Source organism: Aythya marila (assembly GCF_965140915.1).
Source record: "Aythya marila genome assembly, chromosome: 5".
NCBI lineage: Eukaryota > Metazoa > Chordata > Aves > Anseriformes > Anatidae > Aythya > Aythya marila.
Genome location: NC_139046.1, coordinates 17,569,275 through 17,588,590, shown reverse-complemented (window position 1 = coordinate 17,588,590; position 19,316 = coordinate 17,569,275). Strand labels below are relative to the sequence as shown.

The window sequence follows — 19,316 nt, the reverse complement described above, 5'->3', positions numbered from 1 at the left end:
GGAAGGCTCAATGTAGAAATGATAATCTATTTAATACTGCTTTTTATCTAGTATAAAACACTGTATGTTTAAGTACTAACAACGTTTTGTTGGGGGGAGATAATATGGGGTTGTGCCTGAGTTACTTGCTAATAAAGGGGAAGAATGTACTGCATGTTATCACTGTTAGTGACCCAGCTTTCAGCTCTTTCTGAGAATGGAAGTGGTCAGATTATCTGCTGATGTTCCATTAAGTGCTGTGAACACGTACACTTGTGGGTTATTTCTTATGTAGTGCTAAGGACGTGATACACTGATATCTGGTTGGTACCTAATGCTTAAACTGATGTATTTTGAAAGTTTTTTCTAAAACTTCATACTTAAATTAAATTAAGTATGAAGTTTTATTTCTTGAAAACTTTAAAACAAAGATTAAAATTAGAATCCATCTGTGTATACTCAAACGTTACATTTACTATTTTCTTCCTACAAAAAATATAGTTGTATACTATATATATTAATTCCTGCATTTGACTGTGCCAGTGATTTTTTCATGTATACTTTGTCTAAACAGTTTTTCTAAAAATCCTTTTTCACTTTTTGCATGGAAAACTTCAGTTCTGTGGAGAACTTATTTTTCTTTAGTTCAGCTTTTGGGTCTCAGCCTTCTTCTGTGAAATGAATACATGTCAGAACTTAAGTTCTATAGGCTTTGGCAGTAGACACAGTCAGCTGCCCATGCCTTCTCACATCTTTTCCCTGAACATTTTCCACCAAGAGGCAGAAGAATCGAAACAGATATTTAAAGAACATCCGTGTTATGGGATGGACTCATAAAATAATCTCTCTGTAACAACACAGTTATCAACTCTCAGGGTCTCTCTAAATTTATTTTAATGAAGTCTTGAGAAGCAGAAATGCAAGTAATTATCATTCCTTTAAAGAAACTGTTTTGACTGATCCCTATAATTGAAGGAGAAAAGGCTCCAGGGGTTTTTCCATGAACTCAGATTCTCTGAACATGGGAAAGCAAATTATAGATCACTTTCATATAATCAGAAAACTTGTATTAGCAGCAGGAAGGAAGAGAAGCAAGTAGACTAGTGAACAGATGGTCAGGAGCAGGGCCATACATGCAATCTAAAGCTCAAAGTAGAAGATATGTATACCAAAATACACTTTTCTTGTACTCATACAAATTCCAATCTTTGATCAGACATGAATCATGTTACAGAATTACATTATATAATAGCGAAAGAAAAGCAATTCCTTAGTCTGTGGAAATCTATTTGCAAAGATTCTTCTTTGTCATTGTCATAGTAGCTTGGTCATATTAATTGGGGTTTCAGATGGGATTTGGCTTCCAGTGTGAGAATTAAGTTGTGACTGGGTTACAAGACAGGAATTTAGCATTTTAACTGTTCAAACCCTCTGGGTGGGGGGCGACACACTACAAAATAGGGGAGTTCCTGATAAACAAGTTTTCCCATTGAGTTTTCTTTTCAGTGTATTTAAATCAAGGAAACATACTAGCTGTTCAGCTGACAAACAGTACACAGAAAATTGTATGTATACAAGATGGGTTCCAGTATTACATTTCTTTTGGTTATTTTGCTTTTTTTGTTGAGGTCTTCTGATTCTAGTAATTTCTGAAAATGTATTAATGTATTTCATTTTTTCCAGAAGAAATCAAATTTATCCTTGTTAACTGTGGGCTAAAGGTGTCAAATCTCGTACTCTGAGAAGGTGGAAGAATGGTAGCCAAATGAGATTGAAATTGGATTTAGTGCAAGTTAAAGCATTGTGGAAAAATGAACAGTCTACTTAACCATTCGTTAGTTCCCCTAGCTAAAGTTTGCAACCTCTGACAGTTGTGATTTCATTTTATTAAGAATGCACAAAAATGCATGTCATATCTCACATGAACAGGTTTCTCCTTTGTGGCAGGCCCTTTTCACTTCTTGATTTTTTTTCTATTGCCACGCTGTGGAAGAAGAAATTGTCCTTTTCCTTGTAATTCCAGATAGACAGTGTGTGTTACTCTGCCCAACTTTCAATAAGTGGAAATTAGGAGTATGGTGGAATTACATTTAGTGGATATTTGTAATGATTTCAGGAAATGAGTAACACCATCTTTTTTTGTTTCACACAAGTTGTTCAGTATTGGGTAAAAATAAATTTCACAGCATATTTGCCTGCAGTCTGGTGCTTTTAGTTATTTATGACTAGAAAAATATTTAAAGAGTAGGGCAACTTTTAATTTATCCTGTCTAGTGACAGTGCCTAAAAGAGGAGATCAATGTCTTGTCCAGGTAAGCTTAAAGGAATTATTACTCTGAGCTCCTGTACAAGGACTTGCTATATTATTAGAAATGCAGATGTCCTGGGAGAATGTCACTTTATTTAGACTCTGTTCTCCCAACTTATTTCATTCTTAGAATTCTGTTTTCTCTACTAAGTAATTAAAATATCTGGGAAGGAAATTAAGAAAGAAGACTTTTGGGGAAGTCATTCCTATTCTTCAGTAACATCTATTTTTCATATTAATACTGCATAGCTACGTGACCTGTGTACTTTCTAGAGTTTGCAAGAACTTGACTTGGAGCATCCTTTCAATTTTTTAGAGAACTTCAAGTCCTCTCAGCATGCTTAATACTGTACAATGTTCCTTCTGAGGAGATGACAACTAGAAGCTAGTCCTGTTTCTAGTATTATTAATAGATTAAATAGACAGTATTTCACTTACTAGATTAAATGCTAGCAGCAGTGGTAAATACAAATCTGAGTATGTCTAGAAGTTTAATTTTTCAATTTGTGAAGTAGTGAGTACACATTATCATTGTAGTTTGTATATCGGGGTAGTCTTCTTGGGAGAAGTTGGAACTCATCTCAGGCAGTGTTGTCATCCATTTCTTCCCTGGGTGTAACCAAAAGCATTATTGGTTGGTGAACATCCCATATGTGCTTGCAGCTTTCTTCAGACAGGCCACTTACTCAGATGGCCTTTCAGAGTCCACATATAACACTTGGTAACATGGCAAAGCCTGTTTGTTGTGGTTTTTTTCTTTTTGTTTTGTTTTGTCAAGCTCTTCTTAATGGTAATGAAGAAATGAACACTTTGTATGAGAGGAATTTGAGTTAGCCGATGTTTAGTTTTACCACTTCAGTGTATTGCCGTAATAGGGTTAGAGTCTTGAAGACCAGAATGGGCCACTACATTCTCTGGTCTGATCTATCTCGTGTTGCTAGCCAATATATTTGAACTCAAAGCTTGTGTTTGGCTGAGAGAGATTTTCCAGAATATGCCTCAGGTCTTTAATTGAGAGCATCATGAGATGGCATATTCATCATGGTTCATATTTTGCTTCAGTAGTCAGTCAACCCAAGAGTCTAAAATAAGCACTTCAGTTTTATTCTTTTTCAGAGTAGATGTGTGATTCCCAGTCTAGTTGTTGCACTTGCATGGGATTTATCCATCTTGTGCAGACTGCAAGGTTTGTAGCTGAAGTCTGAAGAAATTTAACAATATGTCATCCTAACAAATCAGAGTTAGCTGCACATAGAGCCTTTACTTGGGCATCTTTCCTTTAGACTATTTCTCCCCAGCTGCTTTAAAATGCCAGCACAAACCAGAAGAAATGGAGTTGCAGGGAAAAGCTATCAGTTTTGCCATGTATGATATACGTAGCTTGCATCTTTTCTGTTGCTGCAGAGAATAACATGCATGTTTAACATCTGGCAGTTTGAAAATAGAGTAGGAATAATCTTACTCTTTGAAGTGATGAAGGACCTCATTAATTTTTAGCAGATAACATTTGTTACATGTAACTTGCACATTATTAACTCTTTGCAAATTGCTGTTTTGAACAATGGCAGCTGTTCACCTCCAGTTGTCAGCTGAACAGCAGAAGCCTATTTGTGGGCAGCAGATGTATCTTCAGGGCAAAACAGAATTAAGAAGAAAAATAATCATCTGAAAGATGATAGAACTACTTCATATCTTTAAAGATAAAACTATATAGTTTATAAACTATATACAATGATCTGTTAGTCAGTGACAGGAGTTCACATTGGGCTTTTTCAGGCTGTCACAGCAGAAAAGGCTACGATAAAGCTGGATATGTTGATGGTACTAGGATTTTATTTTTAAATATATAGGCAAGGTATATAATTTAATAGTTCCTTGGAAGTAAAACAGATAATGATTCAGTCTCATATTTGGGAAATGAGCCAACAACAGCTAATCTCAGCTAGGCATATTTATAGATTAAATTTCTTTCTGCTTTGCTGATAACATTCAGACTTTTTTCCCCTCTTGAATCTTTTTGATGAGTACTGCTATTTTGCTGGATAAAATTTTCTTCTCATCAAGCTCCTTTGTCTCATCTGACTTGAAATATTCCTATTATTTCTATTTGTGGCTGGACCCGAAGAGTTGTGGAGAGTTCATCCAGTTGGATGCTGGTCACAAGTGGAGTGCCCCAGGGCTCAGTACTGAGCCCAGTCATCTTTAGTATCTTTATCAGTCATAAGGACAAGGGGATAGAGTGCACCCTCAGTAAGTTTGCAGATGACACCAAGTTGTGTTGGTCTGCTTGAGGTTAGGAGAGCTCTACAGAGGGATCTGGATAGACTGAACCAATGGGCTGAGACACACTGCATTAGGTTCTGCAGGCCAAGGTCCTGCGCTTGGGGCACAAGAACTTCATGCAATGCTACAGGCTGGGGGAAGAGTGGCTGGAAAGCTGCCTGTCAAAAAAGGCCTGGGTGTGTTGGTCAATAGCCATCTACATATGAGCCAGCAGTGTGCTCAGGTGGATGAGAAGGCCGATAGCATCCTGGTTGCATCAGGAATAGCATAGCCAGCAGGCGCAGGGAGGTGATTGTCCCCCTGTACTCAGCTCTGGTGATGCCACACCTTGAGTACTGGGTTCAGTTCTGGGCCCCTCACTACAGAAAGGACATTGAGGTGCTGGAGTGTGCCCAGGGAAGGGCAATGAAGCTGGTGAAGGGTCTAGAGAGCAAGTCTTCTGAACGCTTGAAGGAACTGGGGTTATTTAGTCTGGAGAAAAGGATGCTCTTGATTTAGAATGCTTGGGGATTGATTTTTACATCACCTCTATTTCACTGCGTAGAGAAATTTCTTGCACCCAAATCATGTTGCACAAAGGGATATGGCTCTAGTTTTTAGCATGGGCAAAGGCAGAAGCCTTGGATCATGCTTGTGGATGTCTTGATACAACTTGACTGCTAGCTGTATTCAGTTTACCTTCCTTTTTCAGGAAATTTTCTCTTAAAGTCCTAGTGTTAGGAAGCTGGTGCCAAAGGTTTGTAAGAGCAGCAGTACAGCACTGGGACACTAATCAAAATAGCCATTTCATTGTGCCCAAGTAGGAGGCAATGTAGCTCAATTTGGTGTGTACCAGGTAAAGTCAGCAGGTACAAATTCATAGCGGCTGTGAGGAAATATTACTGATATTGAAGGGAAAGATGTTTTAACCCGCAGTATACGTAGGTTGGTCTGACAACTATACTACCATCTTCTCTGATTCATGGCTGACCATGGCCTCTGTTTTGTTTATCAGGATTTGTACTAACATTCATTATGCACAGGATTGATCGTGTGATAACCAGTGGAAGCTTTGACCTCTCTTCTTCCTCCAAAGGCAAGGGAAGAGGAAGATCAGACTTCTACGTTTAATAACTGAGCTTTCCTGAGCTTGTTTTTGTTTTGGTTTACAGATCAACCATGGATTTGGAATATTCCTTACACTGATGCCCCTGATACACATGGAAACATGTGGGTTCCATCGTGAACATTACTGGTGTTCTGTGATGTTTCACTTACTGACACTGAGCCTGCTACGCTAGATGCAAGACTGCTTATTTGTGTTTTTAAGCTATGATGTCTGCTGTAATGGTTAAGTTCTAGTTGAAAGGTAATTGTTGATACTGGGGAGAGTCTTAGAGAATCTGTAACTATGATACTACAAATGAACTCGTAACATTGCATTTTTTAAATACCTTTTTATATGTTTTTTCATTACTGCTGTTTCCAGTACATTTTTCTAGATTTAAAACAAGAGTAAGACTGGAGATCTTCTCTGCAGTTTTCAGCTGTAATGGATTTGAATTGTGTTGTTTTGGGAGACTGTCAGTTGGTCCCAGTAGCTCTAATAAAAGCTATTGTATGTAAAACTTAAGTGAAAATAAAGTTAATCTTGTTTATATATCTTTGGTTCCATCTTCTAAGTGTGTACATTGCAAATTGGATTGAACATTTCCTTTGGTAACTTGCTTCTAATGCAAGCTTTATTTGCTGTTTTTGGCTTCTGGCAGTACATCACATCAGTTATTTCCTAAGCCCCCTTTTTTACCTCCACTTGCAGGCACTCAAGTACTGCCAAAAACACTAAATTAGGTAGGTGGGGGTGCTGAAAAGTAGTCCTAGATATTCTATAGGATGTATAAACAATAGCTCTTGTAATCCAAAAATCTTATTGTATAGTGCAGTATTCCACTCACAACTCCTTCTGGATCCCAAATCTGACTGGGTAGCAGTTCCAGTACTGCTGCTTTCATTTTTGAAGTGTCATTCCCCATGATGGCTGGGACTACTACACTGGGAAGCATGACTTCCCCATGCTTCCTAGTGTATATCCTTGTTTCTTTCAGAAGTTGCCATGAAAAAGGTGTCTTTAGGTTGACATGGCATCTGACTAGCAAGGAGAAGTCTTCCTTCCTATGGTGTCCTTCCTACCAATCCATAAAGAAACACTCTAAAGCACTGCTTCTTTGCCATCTGTCTTAGCCTTTCACTGTTGGTGTACCCTCTCTAGTTAACTTCAGTTTCTTGCCTGCAGTTACAGTTTACAAATCAAAAAGGTTATTTTGAAGTTTTTGTTCAGGAAACCATTGTACAGTCTCTTATGCAAAAGGCAAATAACCTTGGCTATGGCACAGAGGAATTTTACACTCACTTTACACAGCATATACCATGAACTTAAGTATTCAGGCTGCTCGTTTCTTTTATGGTGTTGGCAATTTACAGGCCTGTTGATCATAGTTTTTTCCAGTTCTGAGAACTTTGCACATAATGTACACTGCATATGCATAAGTGCTACAGGGATGTCTGCGGAACAGATTGGAAGATGGCTGTCTGGGCTTCCTGATTTCCATTTTTCCTTGATTCTATGTGCAGAATCTTTACTATTTATACTACTTGCAGTAAGTTTGATTTTTATCCTTGATGTGGTTGAAAATAAGTGGATCAGGGAAAGTAACTTGTAAATGGAGCAATATGTTCTGAAATCTGAGAACTTCCTAGTCTTTCTATTAATTTTTAAGAGTATGATTACATTTTAATTATTTCCATTCTGTGAGAATTAAGGAAGCTCTGAGTGGAGAAGTCCTATATGAAGACTTCTGGAATGTAGGCTGAAAATTAATACATGTTATCCATTCACAATAGATAACCATTGCAATTTACTAATGCTGCTACATCTATGGCTATTTCTGTTTTTGACATAGAATGGTTTGACAGGCTGAGGCATTCCTGGATAAATTCTAACTGGAATATTGTGGTCTCTAGTAACTTGGCATGGTTTAACTTCAGCTCTCCAGGGCTCACGTTAATCCATTGTTAGAAGATCATTCCAAAGTTCATCAGTGTGAACAAATAAACCAAGTGATCAGTTCTGCTAGGAAACGCATGAAGTCTTTCCACAACATGACTGTGGCCCAAAGCAATTTTGTGACATAACGTGTGAACTGAGGCACTGATGGATGGTGGAGGTGAAAGAAAAAGAAAAGACTTTTGACTTGGCTTGCTTAACAGTATGTGGTTTAAGGCTAACATTTCAAGTAAAAGTTGGAGCTTGGTAGACATAGATATGTACATAGTTTTTTTGTGGGTTTTTTTGTGTGTTTTTTTTTTTTTTTTTTTTTTTTAGCTTCCACTGTCCTGTAACAGTAAGGAAAACCTGTTTTGAAGAAACTGTCCAAAGATGACCAAAGCTCCAGCACGGTAACACACTTCTGCAGCTAGCTGGGCTTGATGACGTACTAGAGCTGTCCAGAAAGCTCCTGAAAACGCAACACATTTGGTCAGAAAATGCTGTTTAATTGCTATTTGTAGACTATTTACAAGCTCTTAGGAGCCAGGACAGATTTGAATGCTTCTTAATTGCTCTTAAAATTCCTCTTAGAATCCTTTAAAATTCCATTTTTTATACCATCCTAATTGTTTGTTTCATGTCTTCTTTTACAATTTTCCTGTTTTCATTCCTATCGCACTTAATTCTGGTAAGTAGTTGAATCATAGATAATACTATTTTTCTAGGAATTATCTAGAAAACTCTTGGATTTCAGAATTGTCTTTAGAAAATAGGAGCCCTAATATTCAGAAAGTGAAAGCAAAGGAGAAAACAGACAAATGAAATGTCTGTTTTCAGACGCTGTTTTCATTCTGTTAAGACATACAACAGACTGTATGTAACTAGATTTGCCTGAGCATGTTAGACTATAGTCAGCTCCTGCTGAGAATGGATCTGTTCTGGTGCCCCTTCAAAATGAAGTGCTTTTCCTTACAGATTAACAATGAATTCTTGCATTGTTGTATCGTTACATACTGGTGTAAATAACGTGCGTACGTTTTTGCAGTGTTGCTAATAAGGCTGTAAAGGAGAAGGTAATGCTTTTATTTTCCCCTGTAACTAAGTGGATAAAGTTGGTTAGGGTCTGATCAAACTGTTTTAATGGCTTAATGGCTAATACAATAGGTTGTTCTCTAAAAGCTCAACTGACTGAACCCCCAGCCATACAAGGTTCTGTACTGATTTTATAAACCATGCATCACTGAGGTCATGGTGTGGAAGGGAAGCAAACTGCAGAGCTGTCAAACATCCAAGGAGAGATCAAGGTGGGTAACTGAAAATCTGTTTTCATAGTTGCGCATCACTATTGGCCTGTATCGCTGTATCCTCTAATGTAACGTGATAGTCCCAGTTTACTCCCTTCAGGGACAAAACAAGAAACTTGGTTGCATGTGATTTTAGAAAAGATTTAATCTGTCTGGAGCAACATAAGACTAGATTCTTACTGGAGTTGCGTAGTAAACTGATGGCCTAATTTTGGCCTAAAACAATGATCTAGCTAGTTTTTTCGCTGCTCCTGAGATTAAATCCAGTACTATAAATATAAAAAGGCATGAAAGGTTCCATGTGGTTTGTTCCATGTTAGGTGTGCAAATGTGCAATGATGATATAGCTCCTTTAGTGGATTTTTTAGATGTGTCAATGTGCTTTTTCAGTAATGAGTAATATGTTAATTTCTTGTACTTTCTGCTGTTAAGACTTTGTATGATTTCAGTATTTCAGCCTCCGAGTAATGTAAATACAAACAAATGTGAAGAAAGTAACAAATAACTGCACATAACATCCCAAGTAAATAAGCAAATACAGATGTAATGCCAAGAACTGAATACTGAGACCACTAAACTCATGTAGTGTGCAGATACTTTCATATATCTTACCTACCCAAGGAGCGTTTGAAAAAACTCAAATGGATTTTCATGTTCTTTACAATGCTAGATACCACCTAATTCCACAGATATTTCTATTCATATTGGTGAAGCTGATGAGATTTCACAGCTCTAGAATAAATCACTATGACCAAGGTTGTCAGAATTTCATCCACACACTGACATCAGCCCTACCATTTCCTTTCTTACCTCTGAATTTCCTTTAATCTGCCAACTATAACTGGCATCCTGAAGGACAAAAGCAAGAAACACGGTGAGAAGTATTGAAGATGCTAAAGATGCCAAAATGAGCTCAGTAAGATCAGAGAAATAATTTCCTATTTTAATTTAGTCTTTATACCTTGGCTTTTTTCTTTTTTTCCTTTCTCTTTTTTTTTTTTTAATATATTGCCTTTTCAGCTTCACTCATCAAAATAGATTCTACTTACTCTTTTTCTAATTCCATTCTGACTATATACACGTTGATTCATGTGTCTAGGTTTCTCCCTTAACATGTAATTCACTACCATGCACAGTTCCAGTGCTAATTTGGGAACTTAATGTTTTGGTTTAGTTTACATGGTCTCTGGGAATTGTATGTTGACCAGTTCTCTTTAATTTCTTCTAAATTGCCTATTTTTTTCAACTGCTGTAACAGCTCCAGATCCTTTATTTGCATTTGATTTTTAACTGTCTGTATTTTAAAGTAAGTCATTAAAACAGCATTCTGCTTTGTGGAAGTCTTGACTATACTGAAACAAATAAGTTCTGGCATTGACTTCATTCATCATCTCTCCTCTTGTGACTTCTCTTCTGTTCTTTTGGAAGTGGAAAGTGTAAAGCTGAAGTGATTTTTTTGGTGCTTTTAAAAAATCTATTTAATGAGAATATGCAAACTGTTACAATGCTACAAATAACAATATAGTCCACACTTTCTGAAAAATCCTCCATGGAAATGGCTGTAGAGATGCATCCTTCTCCTGACACATTGTGTGACCCCATTTTGCTCTTTTTGAGGAAATATATTGTATATGAGTGTCTTTATTTTGTTTACTCAGAATTCCCCTGAGTCCTACTTTCTTCCTTTCTTGCTAGGCTATGGGTGGGAAATGGGTAAGCAAGCCAACACTTCTTGATTGGTTCTGTTATGCAGATTAAAAAAAGGTACTGCTTTTTCTTATGTATACCATGAAAAAGAGTCATATTTCTCTAGAGATATCACCAGTGAAAATCTTAATCTAGGACACAATATTCCAATACAGCTTTCTAACACCATTCTCATGTCTTTTGTTCACAGTAAGCTAAACATCTAGACATTTCCTTGTTCTATAGTTTCATTGCAATGGTATATATGTGGGTAAAGGAAGAACTTTAAGTCATCTATTAAAAACAAACAAACAAAAAAAAACCACACACACACACCACAACTTTTTGATGTTTTCTTCTTTTTTGATGCTTTTATCTCTGCAAGGGAAGGAAGCCATCATATACTAGTAAAAGGAATGCAAACCTGTAGGGTTGTCCATTGCTCTAAAGTCAACTTCTTTTGTTCTTACCAAATGTATTGGTTTTTCTTATAAATATTGTCTTAAAGTAAGATGAAGGCAGCTTCTTTTAGTCAACTGAGATCAGAGAAGGCAGTTCCCAGGCATAGGTCGAAGAAGATACGAATATTACCCTATCTCCAGACCTTATTTTTACAAAGTGCATTCCATCTGGATAAAGCTCATCTCCATGTACAGTTACAGCCTAGGCATTTCCTTATGTTGCCTAAAGTTTGCTCCCATGTCGTGCAAACGTTAGATGTGGGTTACAGCGTCGCAAGATGTAGAAGGAAAAGCAGTAGGAGGAACTTGAAGGAAGGCTGCTAAAGCCCTACAAGAGACAGCCTGGTGCTTTGAAAGCCCCAGAGGAAGATGAGCAGCATGCTTATATATGAGTAGCTTGGGAAAAGCTACTTCACTGCAGATAATAAAAGTAGGGGGGCGGGGAAAAGCATAATCATTGGTCTTGTTACACAGAAATGAGAGACAAAATATATTACACAGCAGATGTACTGCAGGCACAGAAAACTGTGAAATGACTTTTCCAATTATGTGCCTATATATGTGGAAACAAAAAAAAAAGAAAAAGGCATAAACAAAGAAAAACCTGCTCTGAATGGTGTTGGTTTGTTATGTGGTTTGGAAAACCAAGCTATGAACTTTGTTTTTTTTACCTGTTGAACTGAGAGAAGTTAAGCAGCATGCAACTGTAAATTGGTTTCCAGAAGTGGTAGTAGTTCTTGAGAGCTCTTGAGGAGTCCCTTGTAGGGACTATGAAGTCCTGAATCCCTCTGTCTTTCACTCACAATAGCTAAATTTAATCTTCAAATAAAAATATCCTCTCTAGGGTATGCTCAAAGTATAAATGAAATAGTCATCTCTAAGAAGTCTAGAATATGATTTTAATAACTAGCATGGAAGTAGATTCAGTGGTCTTTCTGCTTTGTGAGATAAGCAAATAGATGGGTAAATGCAAGGCGTGACATTCCTTACTTTGAGTTCAGTAGAACTCTACCACAGATGTAATCTCATTGGAAATCGTAACAGTGGAACAGGCATGTTGAAAAGTTTAGCCTATTCTAAATGCCCAAAATGTTGCACATTTATAAAGGGTTGCTATGTTTGTTTTTGTTTTGTTGTTGTTTTTGTCTGATTGATTTTTTTTTTTTTCCCAGATTGCTTTGTTAATTTCAAGATTATTAAGTTTTGGAAGAAACTTCATTGTGTATAAAACTTGCTTGGAAGTAAATTGCAGTTCTCTCAAAGGCTTCTCCAAAGACAAGCAGTGCGTTTCAGTTAAGTGTACCAGTTTATGACTTCCAAATGTGATAAATGCTTAATTAAAAAATATACCATCAGCAAGATAGAGAAACCACATCTCTTTGTGAGTCTTCCAAGTTACTTGTTGACACATTAATAATAGCTCTGTTCTCATCAGACATTTATTAGTAATCATTATTAGGGAGGGCTGAGAGACCTGGGTCTGTTCAGCCTTGAGAAAAGAAGACTGAGAGGAGATCTTATCAATGTCTATAAATACCTGAAGCGTGGGAGATAAAGGGATATGGCCAACCTCTTTTCAGGGGTTTGTGGGGACAGACAAGGAGTAATGGCCACAAGATAGAGCACAGGAAATTCTGCACCAATGTGCGAAAAAACTTCTTCAGGGTGAGGGTGACGGAGCACTGGGACTGAGCAACTGAGGTTGTGGAGTCCCCTTCTCTGGAGATATTCAAGACCCATCTGCACGCCTACCTGGCCAACCTGCTCTAGGAAACCTGCTTTGGCAGGGGGGTTGGACCCGATGGTCTATGGAGGTCCCTTCTAACCCCTACAATTCTGTCATTCCGTGATTATTAGGGTACTCAGTGACTGCATCTTTATCATTTACTGGGTTATCATTTAACAATATCAATAGAAACAGAAAATACATTGATTTTTTTTCTACTATTTGCAATTGTGCTCAACCTCACTACCATCAATCCCTTTGTCCCTAAAAACATGCACGGAAAAAAAAAACCAACAATGGAACTGTGTCCTTGTGGTTCTGACGTGTAAGGCAAACATAGCAAATTTCCTGATGACAATACCACAAGTGAAACATGCTGAGGTTAATGGCAATGCATTCAGTGTTCAGGCTCAAAAGGTGTTAATTTGGGTTTAGGGTTCATTTAAATATCACCAATATGTTTAAACATTTTTTTTTTCACCTGAAACTAAAAAATATCTTATGCCAGTGAACACACTTCATTTCTTTATTCAACCATGCTTAAATGCTCTGGATGAGCAACTACGTCTACACTGTGCATGCTCTTCTCACACTCAGATTTTTCTAGCTGTCTACACAACAGCAATGGGATTAGTGACCTTTATACAAGAAAGTATTATTTAAAGTACCTTAATTAGAAACAGGGGAAGTAAAGGAAGAAAAGGGAGCTTAAAACAATAAAAGGTACCATACCTGTGGTATTTGCCAGCCAGTTTTTCATTTTCCGCTTCAGGATTCCAGTCAATATAATCTCAAATTTGTTCTATCCCTGAATAGGAAGCATTAATAAGATGATTTCTCAAGAGATTAAATCACTGCACATCCTTTGTAATGCTTTAGCTTGGTGAAGATCAGATTTGACAAATTAGGATCACTTGCAATTTTTGATGCCCTGTGACAGTTGTATGCTTCATTGTTTCTCAGGAACGTGCCAGATGTTCTGTACCTGTATTAACAGTCACACTCGTGCCACACATAAAACCAACACAAAAACTATTTCATGCAAAAAAAATAAGTAACAGTAAGAACTCTAAAACCCTGGATATTTTTCCTTGGATAACTCTTTGGGTAACGTGATTGTTCTTCACATTCCTGTAGCAATCACAGCGACATCATGGTTACAAACAGGTGAAGGCTTATGTGCCCATTGTGCTAATCCAAGCCACCAAAGAATAGCTTTGATGGACAGAAGCTTCAGAGCAAGAAGCTTCTCTGCAAGAGAACTGATGTAGATCCATCTTCTGTTAAAGCAGGGGATAAAGTTTTTGTTTTGTTGTGTTTTTCTTCTAATAGAAACTGTCAATAATTTTAAAGATAGAGCATCCTTTTTAATGGAAGTATGTGGTTACCTTTGCACATGGCACGCAGTCTGGTTAGTTTGACTGGCATCTAAGTCATCTTTTTTGGCTGTTCAATATCTTCCAGCTTTGCTGCTAATTTTAATTGCCATATGCCACTGTATGTTGAAGAGGAATGAAGAGGGAACAAAACCACAACATAATGTGTTACGTTTCACCTACGAATAACAATAAACAGGAAAACAAAGAGGAAGCATGAGTCTCATTCATCCTCATCTGTTGGTTTGCTGTGCGATGTGGGAATTGACTTGGCTCCCCTCGCCAAGCAGATCCCCTGCCGTGCCATCCTTGGTGATCCTCTCTTGAAAACCAGCGAGGAGTTGCACGCAATCAGCCTGCAGGACTCAGCCCCATGCCTGAGATGCAAGCACGTCAGGCTACGAGATGGCCAGTGGCTCTCACACTAAGTGTTCTTTATTTGACATTAAGGGGGATTGACATTAAGGGAATAATTATTAAGAATATCTTCGTTCCCATTGCATTTTTGCTGCAACATGATTAATAGAAGGGAGTGGGGAAAGTTGCAGTAGTACCTCGTTAACCTACTTTCTAAAATAACGTGTGTAACGTGTCTTTCACCGGAAGGAAAAAGCGTTTATGTATGAATATGTTGTACGGAGCTGAATTTCTAACTCCCGATCTTTTCAAGTAGAACTCAGCACTGTGTTAATTGCCGGATATCGCTCACTTCAGCTTTTTCTTTTTACAGTAATTTATCTTGCCAGAAAGTTTCCATCGAGGGCGCCTTGTGGCCGTACGCAGCCCGGCGTGGAGGCACCCGCAGCCCGGGCGCGGCACCTGCCTCACGCCCAGCCCCGGGCGCTGGGAGCGGAGCCGATAACGCTTGGCGGAGGGGAGAGAGCGCCAGACCCGCAAAGAAAGCGGTGCCCTCTCCTGGCAACGAGCAGGAACTCCTCCTGCGCTGTGCCACAACCGCGCCGGAGCCCTCGCACCTGACGGCGCCCAGCCGCCGAGCCGCCCGGCTCTACCACGGCGCTCTGAGGGGCTCTGAGGAGCCCCTGGAAGGGCGAGGAGCCCTCGGTGCCGCCTCGGCCGAGGGGAGCTGCCCTCGGGGGGCCGGCTCCTCACATGGCAGCGCCCCGGGGCGGCGGGGCGAGCCGAGCTGCCGCTGCCCCCGCCGGGCCCGCCTCAACCCCCCCGGCGGCGGGCGGGCGGGCAGGAGGCGCTTGGCGGTGCCTGTCCCTGCGCCCCTCTCCGACGTGCTCGGGGCGGGGGAAGGAAGGGGATATGAAACTCGCCCAGACGGCGGCCGCGGGGGCGGCCCGAGGGGGCTGAGGGGCTCCGCGGGACGGCACGGGACGGGACGGGACGGGGCGGGGAGGAGGGGACGGGACGGGGCGGGACAGGACGGCCGGTGGCCGCCGCCGGGTCGCCCCGAGCCCTCGTCCCCGCTCACGCGTGGCGGGCGGCGCCGCCGTGATGCCGGGCGGCGGCCGCGGGAGGGCCCCGAGGTAGGGCCGGTGGCGCCCGGCGGAGGATGGCGTGCGGCGGCGGCGGCGGCTGCTACTGCTCCAGCGCGGGCCGCCTGAACGCGGACAACGCGCGGTTCCTCCTGCTGGCGGTGCTGATCGTGCTGTACATGCTGTGCGGCGCCGCCGTCTTCTCGGCCATCGAGCTGCCCACCGAGCGGCAGGCCAAGGAGCGCTGGGAGGAGCGGCTGGAGAACTTCACCCAGCGCCACAACCTCAGCCGCGCCGAGCTCCGCCACTTCCTCCGCGAGTACGAGGAGGCCGCCGTGGCCGGCATCCGCGTCGATGACATCCGGCCCCGGTGGGATTTCACCGGCGCTTTCTACTTCGTGGGCACCGTCGTTTCCACCATCGGTGAGTGCCCGGACTCGACGGGGTCCCGGGGTGGGGGTGCCGCCGTCGTGCCGGTGCCCGCGGTGGAGGGGCGCCCCCGGGCTGTGCTCGCCTCCCCGGGGGGACGGGGGAGCCTGGGGATGCGGGGACAGGCTCCGGGGATCACCGCTCACACCCGAAGCCGAAAGGTTTTGGAGAGCCGCCACGGCATCCCGAATGTTGTAGCGTCTTCCTGGAGCGAGTCTTCGGTCCGGAGTTGGGGAGGGTCGGTAGGCAGCGAGCTCTGAAGGGACTTTGCTGCTGGGCTAATCTTTTACACAACAAAAGTCCTGAAACCAGCGGTGCCCAGCTGGCAGCTGTAGCACCTGGGAAGGTTGGGTTTCAAACCACCCAGCTCTCCGTCGCACTGGCTTTCCGTGTCAGAGTCAACAGGTCGGTGGGCACTGCCTGCTTCTTGGTGAACAAACCCGAGTTTATCCGGGCAGAAGGAGCTGCAGGGGAAAGTGATACTGAACAGAAATTCAGGGGGGCTGAGAAGAGTACATGAAGATGGAAAGGGACAGAGCCGGGAACTGACATCAGCGCCCCGGGGAGCCTGTGGGTGTCATCAGAAAGGCTGCGTTAGCTGCTGTGGGCAGCCAAGAGCCCCGGAGAAACGGAGCTTGCTTTAGTGAAAGACAGGCAATCTTCTGCGCATTTACCACTGTGATAAATGGGGTCACTATGTCTTAGTAATGGGATTTCCAATTCAAATCAGTTTCACTCCACATGAGAAACACACTGAGGAATGATTATTTAATTACTAAGGGCAATTTTTCAAGAAATCACCATTAACACTTGCTCCCTGAACACGGGCTTTGAGATGTCTTGCTTTATGTTGGACCTGCGAGCTGTCCATCAGTTTGTTGAACACTTGATGCTTCCCAGCAGTTCTACTGATTCCCCAGCACCAAGTTTCTTAGATCTTAAGTTCATTTTGTGATGACAGGTGTCATTGGACTGATTTTACATTACCTCAGGGCATTAAGGTTTGGGTGTTTTGTGTCCTTAGACCTGGAGAAGTATGTTTAAATGTTCTGCTGAACTGGTGCTTTAAAGTAACATAACATTGCTAAAACCATTTCTGAGAACTGATACTGTTTGTTTGAGATTGTAACATCTCCATTCAGGTCTGTTCCCTGAATGATCAAAATATGGTGTTCATCCTAACCTTTGCTACTGCCATAAAATCACAGGAAACAGAGCTGGGAACAGATCTCCGAAGTTCACTAGGTCCACCTCTGTTCCTAGAGGAGGTATCTTGTGTGCAGTTACTTTCCTGATAGGCATTTGTCCAAGCTGATGTTTTGAACCTGCAATGCCGGAGATTCCACAGCTTCCACAAGGAATCCAGACTAGTGTGTTATCATCCTCACTGGAAAAGAAGTTTTTCCTGATGTCTGCCTAACTGCAGTTTAGTGACTTTCCTAATTTTGGTCTTATCCTCAGACATAGAGAATGGCCTCTTAGGTACTCTAAAGACTGTCATGTGTCCCTTCAGTCTTTTCTCAACTTAGAAAGCCACAATATTATAAAACCCCTTTGCAGTGATAGAGTTAATTTTTACCTGTAATAACTGATGCCAGTAGTTCTTAATGTTAATATTTATCTTATATGAATGAGATTGTTAGAGGGAGAAGAGTATCTGTGGTCTTATTAGCTGTAATTACTTACAAGCACAAATATCCACTTAGTCACTCATACTTCCTGGTAATTTCATTGGTTTGCTGATTTCCGTTGCCCACAATTGAGAACTCAATCAGCATTTCTACAGAAAATGCCCTGGAGAACCCTTCTTCCTTCAGATGGTCTGTAGTCTTTGAAGATTTACATCCTACCCCTTCTTTTGACTTGACATTTCTCATTTTTAGTTGTATCAATAGTATCACTTTCTCAGTTTTATCAACAGCATCATTCTTTCTTAATCTGGTCAGTAGCATTGCATGCTTTTGGTCTTATCAATGTCATCACTCTTCCTTAATCTCCTCAGTAGCGTGGCTGCTCTGTGAGGCTGCCGGTGTGTTTCAGCTCTTTATCTTAGTGTGTGCCGCAGGCTGGGCTCTCTGGATGGTCACAAGACGATGGTGACTTGGCCACATCCCTGGGGCCACACCATGCAGGACCATTCTCCCACATGCCCTGCAAGTGTGTTTGTTTTTATCAACCATATCATGGCTCATCCTAACACTAGATTGTGTTATACGTCTCTGATCAAAGATTTTGCTCTCTTCTTGACCCTTTCTGAATGGTCTGCATTTCTTTCATGCCCCAGTAGAGTGCCCCCAAATCAATGTATTAGCTCCAGTTGTGACCTTACTAGTCTATGGAAAGTGGAAAAATTATGGCTTGTGTTTTTTATTCTATCCTTCTGGTGGCCACATACATTTCTACAGCTAAGTTTGGTGCCTTCAGTTAAAGACACTTTTTCAGGAATTGGTGTTTTTATGACATACTCCCTGTCCACAGTCAGTAATACATACTGGTGTCAAAGGTTTTGATTTAACAGGTAAACTGTTGTCAAAGAAGCGGTCTTCTATTTCTCTTATAAACTTTATCTTTTATATTTTTTTCTCTTCCACATGGTGGCAATTGTTTTGCTACTGTACTCGAATAAATGTATTTCTTCTGCAGTAAATAAGGAAAACCTAACCACTTTGATACACTGCTAAAGCATCACTGAAATGTTACTGCTAGTATCAACTGCCTACCTGTACTTTAGCTTGAAAGATTTGCCATCATGTGTTTTGGGCTTTGAGAGGAAAGAAGAGAGGTTTACAGTATCTAAGGGGATAGTACTGTATTTTTAATTAAGATTCACATAAGATGTCTGTCACACAGATATCATACTGTGATATCAGTGTGTGGAGTCAAGAGGTTGAAACAAAATATACCAACTCTTTTCATTTGTCAAGAAAATACAAAGCTAAACGAATAAAAAAATGTCCTTTTTTCAGTTTAATAATCTAGAGTTTGTTCTGTCAAAGGATGTATTCATATCAATGCTCAGCCTGTAATTCCTAATTTTGATGTGTCTTTTGCTTAATGTGATCTAGCATTAGGCCCTGAAGTGGAAACAACAGAGGCATAAGAAGGCAGCCACAAGCACCCGCCCAACTGGCAGATTACCTAGTTTTGCCAGGAGGTCATCCCAGGGAATAAGATGGGGTCAAAGCCCCTTCATCCCATGAAGGCAGTTGCCTAACTCTAACCTATGGAGTGGAGCCTACCTGTGTAGGATTGTAGAAGCACAGAATATCCCGAGTTGGAAAGGACCCGCAAAGATCA

At 41.0% G+C, this 19,316-nt stretch overlaps 2 protein-coding genes across 3 annotated transcripts in view; both read left to right on the top strand.

The window, feature by feature from the left end:
- Nucleotides 1-6,198, top strand: part of TDP1 (tyrosyl-DNA phosphodiesterase 1) — a 42,222-nt gene extending 36,024 nt beyond the window's left edge. For both annotated transcript variants that reach the window (XM_082761904.1, XM_082761903.1), the window contains exon 16: nucleotides 5,722-6,198. In XM_082761904.1, coding sequence (XP_082618030.1) covers nucleotides 5,722-5,795 — 74 coding nt within the window. In that variant the 3' untranslated portion in view covers nucleotides 5,796-6,198. The remainder of the gene's footprint in view (nucleotides 1-5,721) is intronic.
- Nucleotides 6,199-15,561: 9,363 nt separating this feature from the next.
- Nucleotides 15,562-19,316, top strand: part of KCNK13 (potassium two pore domain channel subfamily K member 13) — a 64,808-nt gene continuing 61,053 nt past the window's right edge. Inside the window, exon 1 of the mRNA XM_082761193.1 lies at nucleotides 15,562-16,013. Within this exon, the coding sequence (XP_082617319.1) occupies nucleotides 15,668-16,013 (346 nt within the window). The 5' untranslated portion in view covers nucleotides 15,562-15,667. The remainder of the gene's footprint in view (nucleotides 16,014-19,316) is intronic.